The following is a 6,534-nucleotide window of genomic DNA, read 5'->3' on the forward strand; positions in this document are numbered from 1 at the left end:
AATATACTTCTTTGGGGCTCTCCCTGGTGGCACAGTGGGATAAAGCACAGCACTGAGAATCTAAGGCCACTTCCGCATGAGTTCGATTCCCGCCTGCCCCGGAGGTGACCACATGGCGTGGCAGACCTCTCCTGACCCGCCCGCTGCTCCCCTCAGCAGTGTACTTCGTCCATCTGCCTGTTCTGTTCCCCACTCTGTCTTTGGTGAAGCCTCTCACAGCCCCTGAGTCTGTACCCCAGTTCTGTATGCACAAGTAAATAAATCTTAGAAAAAGAAAAATATATATATACTTCTTTGTTCCACAAATTTTCATAATATTCTGTAATACTGGGGAATTACCATCTGTTGTTTCTGTTTCTCATCAGTGGAAAGAGTATATGTTATTTTTATATATACTTAATAATATATGATATGTATTTTATGTGCCAATTGTAATTCATAGGATTATAGGAAGTATAGAATAAATTCATTGAAAATGCTATGCCATTCTTTTTCTCATTATTACTTTTATTTATTGTAATCTTTTCAGAAATACTTCTGTCATATGTGTAAGGAAACCCATGTTTAAGTTTTCACTATGAAATATTGTTCACTATAAAAATACAGTAATAATAAAACATTGGAAAGGATCTAAATGACATTTAATAAGGGATTATTAGACAAATGTGGTATATATGTAGGAGAAAACACAGAGAAAGAATAGATAGGGGTACAAGGGAGCCTGTCAAACTCCCTGCTTCAGTCTTTAATCAGTGTGGAGCTTAACTGTTCATTAATATCTCTGTCTCAGTTACTTCAACTATAAAACATGATAATATTCTCCTTATAAAACATTTTTAAGGAATCAAAGTGATATTATAAGTAAGTTGCTTAGAAGAGAACCAAGTAGAGTGTGCATTACATCAACCAAAATATCATGAAAAATTATTAAACAAACCCTTTATAATATGGGCCAGACTGAATGGCTGCTATAGAAGGGTACTCAAAGGGTACTCAGTAAGTACCATTTTTCCCTTGTAGATACTGTATCACAGACTCAGGTAAATGATCAGCTTATATATATCCTAAGACTTGGATATCAGCGTTCAAATATTCATCAATAATTTCTTTATTCTGCAACTACAGGGAGGGAATAAGAATTACAAATGTTTCAATATCAAATTCAACTTCCTTAATTTCAGATATGAATAAAAAGTTTAATACATAAAATTGTTCAATTCTACAGTAAAGAGTAAAAAATAAGTTGTAAAAAGACCTGTCAGTCTTAGAATAGCTTATTTGGATTTGTGGAGAAAAATCTTATGTTTTCACAGGGTATAACAAAAGTTAAGTGTTTTATTGGAATTACTGAGATTGACAAGAATGAGTGATCATCATTTGATAGTGTTACTTTACATGGAAATGACAACATGAAAAACAAGCAAAAATAGAGAGTTATGTTAACACGTACATTTTGCTTTCTGTGCTACTTCTTCTTTTAAGAAGCAAAAACTCCTTTATATACAGATTATCCAACAGATATTCAAATAATTCTTAAGTCTGTGAAATAAATTTACAGGCTTATTCAGATTAAAATAGAAGTTGGCTTTCATCTCATGTAAAGCAAAGAAAGCATATGTGTATGAAAAGAAATAAAAATCCTGGTTACTTCTCAGTGAAGGTGATAATCTGCTTTTATACTAATTTAGGTACGGTATAACAAGTAACCACTAAATGTAGTAGCAGGAGGAAATTTGGCTGGAATTTTTCCTTTTACAAGTCGCAGCCACACTTCTTGTCCGTAATTTAACTCCAACAAAGCATCCCCAGTCAAAACCCTATCACAGTGTATTTCACTGTTAATATTTTCTGACTCAAATGCAAGCTTGTCTACACCATCAACCACTAAAAATCCAGAGATATGAGCACTAAATGACTCAATGGTGTACTTAAAAACATAAACTCCAAGATATGGAATCCTGAATTTCCCAGTTCTTGGAGTATAAGAAGCTCCATAATTGACATCTAAATTGTTAAACAGGATAGGACCCGGTGTCGTCATTCCATAGGTGTGAGATGCAAAAAATGCTACCATTGGTGCATACCGGTAAGATCCTTTGGAGAAGTCTGTTGGAGGAAAAAATACAGTGTTTATGTCTTTCTTTTATCCTTTTAATCCTTCCTCTTCATTAGTTTATCTCAGTTATAAAATAGATTAGCAGAAGTAAAAAGGCCGCTCATCACTGGATGAGAAAGAACTTAGTTTTGATGCCTGCATCTTATGTTGACTGAATTAGCCCAAATGGCTTAGCATCTCAAGCCTCAGTTTCTCTATTTAGATCAGAAGAGAGTGACAGTAACACTTATAATGCAATAATACCTCCTTCTTAGCTTTGCCTCAAAGATTAATTTGCACACTGCTATGATCTCTCTGGAGGGAAAAGAATTCAAAGCACTCTGTGATTATTTGGGTATGCCAGCATGTTTTAAAGCCCCTCACAGGAACTGAAACAGACATGATGTAGAGACAATTTTTCCAGCACCTTGTCAAACATTTCAACAGGCAAAAGAGAAACCAAATAACGTCACAGGCACCACAGAGAATTAGACAAAAGCAATTTTCTGTGTAATTAATGCCAAATTATTTAAGGCTGGATGAGATTTAAAAATAGACTAAAAATTTTACACTTTAATATGAAGTATATTAAGAAAAAACTTCAGTTGACATTTATTGGTTGTCATTAAGAAATGTATTTCAAATATATTTCAAATGCTGTACACATCATCCTTTATAAAGTCAGAAATGAGACTACAGCAACCAATACTAAAGAAAATGGCATCTGTGAAAGGCATTGTGTTCTACTCCACACTTGTGAGCATGTTCTAACAGTCCCCCAGGCAAATGGCTCTATTAGTTCCAGGGGAAAGATACTGTTAAGCACTTATCAAAGCTTCCTTTAAATGACCTTCTTTTAAACGGCCTTACCTGACTTGAATCAAAAGTGTTTCTTTAATAATTTGAGGAGAGTGTATATACTCAGATAAACACTTCTGTATTTTGTTTTAAAATGTGCAAAAAAATTGGGGAGAACAGAACATTTTCATTAGACTATCTTTATTACACCAGTTATGAGACTTTCTAGAATTCTGTGCCAATATGAGTTTACTCGATAAAAAAAATTTCCTCTTGTCAATACTGTATGTCATTCAATAAATTTTGAAATAAAAGGAATTCATTCTCTAGCAAGTCCCGATTAAGCAAACTTCAATACACATTTGAAAATATTTTTTTAAAAAACATTTGTTTAGGAGCAGCGGACCACTCATTTCACCCATTGCTCCTCTTAGCAGAGTATTTCAATAAACCCACTATTTTGTTTGAAAAAAAAAAAGTTTGTTTATGATGACAAAGGATGCACACACTGCTTACCTGGAGCTAAAGCATTTTCTTCCAGAAGCTTGACAGTACAGTTGTCACCAGTGAAAGGATGTCGGCAAGCACAGATAAAGCTGCTTCTTCCACTGATACACGTGCCCCCATTTTGGCATGGAGACTCACTACAGCCCGAATATTCTTCCATTACTGAAAAAGCATCAAGATAAGAGAGTGTGAAGAAACAATGAGCAAAGGACTAATGTCTATTATATGTGAAGAGCTCTAAGTGCAAAAGAAACGAAGCAATTCCCTTTAAAAAGACAAAATAGGGGCCCTCCCTGGTGGCGCAGCAGGTTAAAGCACAGCACTGAGAAGCTAAAGCCACTTCTGCACGAGTTCGATTCCGCCTGCCCCAGAGGTGACCACAGGGCGTGGCAGACCTCTCCTGACCCGCCCACTGTTCCCCTCAGCAGTGTACTTCATGGATCTGCCTGTTCTGCTCCCCACTCTGTCTCTGGTGAAGCCTCTTACCGCTCCTGAGCCTCTGGCCTGTACCCTAGTTCTGTATGCACAAATAAATAAATCTTAAAAAAAAGGAAAATAGGCCTCTGTGATGGCACACGACAAGTTAAGTGTGGTACTATGAAGCAATCCCCATCCACTGCAGCATGAGTTCTGTTCCCAGCCAGGGAGGTGACCCACATGGTGTGACAGACCTCTCCTGTCTCACCTGCTGCTCCCCTCAGCAGTGTGTTTCAGTAGATCTGCATGTTCTGTTCCCCATTCTCTCTGGTAAGTCCTCTCACACCCCACACCTCTGGCCTTTACCTCAGTTCTTGTATGCATAAAAAAAAAAAATCTTAAAAAAAGGGAAAATAACTGAATAAAACCCAGAAAAGTTTACTAAAATACTTAAAACACATTCAACCTCATTTACTAACTGGGAAATAGTAAATTACTACCTCCAACATTTTTAAATCAGGTGGCAACATCTAAAAAAATAGAAAATACTCAGTTATAGCATTATGAGGGGAAAGAGTATTCTTATGCACTGTTGATTGGAGATCAAAAATCCTGGCAGCGTAATGGGTTAAAGCACAGCACTACGAAGTAGCTGCAGCTGCTTCAGTACAAATTTGATCTTCAGCCAGGGAGCCCACCCACATGGCTTAGCAGATCTCTCCTGTCTCACCTACTGCTCCCCTTGTACATCTACCTGTTCTGCTCCCCCTTCTCTGGTGAATCCTCTCACCGCCTGTGCACCTCTGTCCTGTACCCCCATTCTGTATGCATAAATAAATAAATTTCAGTTGTTTAGAGACCAATCAGATCCCATTTATTGAAAAGTTTAATTTTCTTTGAGCCAGAAATTTCTCCTGACAGAATATATACTCCAAACATGTCACTTATCTATAAGAATGCTTTATGACATAATTTTTATTAGTGAAAAACTCTAAGACATCAAAGTGACCATTGACAGAGGACTTGTTAAATGATTAAGATTGTATGTTTCTTCTAAGGAATATTAGGCAGCAGTTACAGGATGAGATAGATCCCCAACATATTTGATTTACTGAAGACAAGTAAATCAAATACATACATTAGATATGAAACAATTTAATTTATTTGGCAAGATTCAGATTGTGAGTATGGTTAAAAACATAAAACATGATTATGTAAATGAAGAGAAAATGTTAATACAGTACTAGTTAGTTACCACTATGGCGCCACCTTGTGGCAACAGCTCGAACTTTACAATTCACTCATTTCAAATCAGAATTTTAAAATCAGGGTTATACAATTTGTTTACAATTCTGAATTTATGTATATATATCCTATTTTAAATTTTTCACGTTCATAAAACATAACCAAATTATTATTAGAATATAAGAATTTTTATATTTTATGTTTTAATAAAAGTACTATTAGAATATGAGTTTTTGCTAGAAAATATATCATACAATAAGAAATTGATTTGATATATTTATATATTCTCTGAAATAGCCTATATCCTATAAACTATTTTCCTCATTAAGATGTATATGAAAAACATCACATGTATGTAATATCTTTTAAAAATGTTTTAAACTGGCCCACATTTTCTTGACATCATTTCTCATTCAAATGAAAAGGTTAGTAAAACTTTCCATTTGCTATTAGATATCATTTTGAAATACAGTCCATTACTTGCTAATTTTAATGCTTCACTGATTCTCTATTACTCATAAATTCTTTATGTCAGAGCATTAGCTTCATCTGTTTTCACATTTTCTGAATCTAGCACAGCGATCAACTCACAAGACGTGTTAATTAATGTGCTTCACTAGGAATGAATAACTGCAGTGGAGTTGGGCAGCATTGCATTATTCATGTAATCCGATAAACTCTAACACTCTTACTTCCCTGTATGGAAAAAAACGTTTTTCTGATCCAGAGCCCATGAAACAGGATGACATTTGTCATCTGAGGAAAATTTCAGAACAACTAAATATCGATCCCCCGTGCAATACTATAATTTCTACCCTGATTCTACAAGACTAGTACCTTTGCAATCTATTTAGTGTCCAGAATGTACATTCTGTTTTTCCCTCTCTTCTGTCCCTTCAATTGCAAGAATGGTGTCTTGCCTTGCTCCCCTTTTTATGTCATTTCAGTGGGCGTCATTTTATCGTTATTCCTTGGTGGGTCATTCATTGGGAGAAGAGCACTCCTTAAGAATAACTGAGGAGACGGGCCCTCCCTGGTGGTGCAGCGGGTTAAAGCACAGCATTAAGAAGCTAAAGCCACTTCCACATGAGTTCGATCCCCGCCTGCCCGGGAGATGACGACATGACGCAGCAGACTGCTCTTGACCCGCCCGCTGCTCCCCTCAGCAGTGAACCTTGACGATCTGCCTGTGTCTGGTGAATCCTCTCAACGCCTTTGCACGTCTGGCCTGTACCCCAGTTCTATATCAATAAATAAATAAATCTTAAAAAAAAAAAAGAATAACTAAGGAGTTACATTTTCTCCTTTCACTGCTAAGCTCCCAGTTGCCAAGATGCACCTGGCATGCCTTCCAGGGCATCTCTCATAGAGGCTGCTGTTTGTTTATGATGACAAAGGATGCACACACTGCTTACCTGGAGCTAAAGCATTTTCTTCCAGAAGCTTGACAGTACAGTTGTCACCAGTGAAAG

At 36.5% G+C, this 6,534-nt stretch overlaps 1 protein-coding gene across 1 annotated transcript in view; it reads right to left on the reverse strand.

Moving 5' to 3' along the window:
* Positions 1–556: 556 nt before the first annotated feature.
* MMRN1 (multimerin 1) overlaps positions 557–6,534 on the reverse strand; it is a 62,727-nt gene continuing 56,749 nt past the window's right edge. Inside the window, exons 7-8 of the mRNA XM_004681121.2 lie at positions 3,410–3,562; positions 557–2,106 (exon numbers count right to left, since the gene is read on the reverse strand). Coding sequence (XP_004681178.1) covers positions 1,685–2,106; positions 3,410–3,562 — 575 coding nt within the window. The 3' untranslated portion in view covers positions 557–1,684. The remainder of the gene's footprint in view (positions 2,107–3,409; positions 3,563–6,534) is intronic.

This window comes from Condylura cristata, unplaced genomic scaffold (genome assembly GCF_000260355.1).
Source record: "Condylura cristata isolate star-nosed mole 26May11 unplaced genomic scaffold, ConCri1.0 scaffold00012, whole genome shotgun sequence".
NCBI lineage: Eukaryota > Metazoa > Chordata > Mammalia > Eulipotyphla > Talpidae > Condylura > Condylura cristata.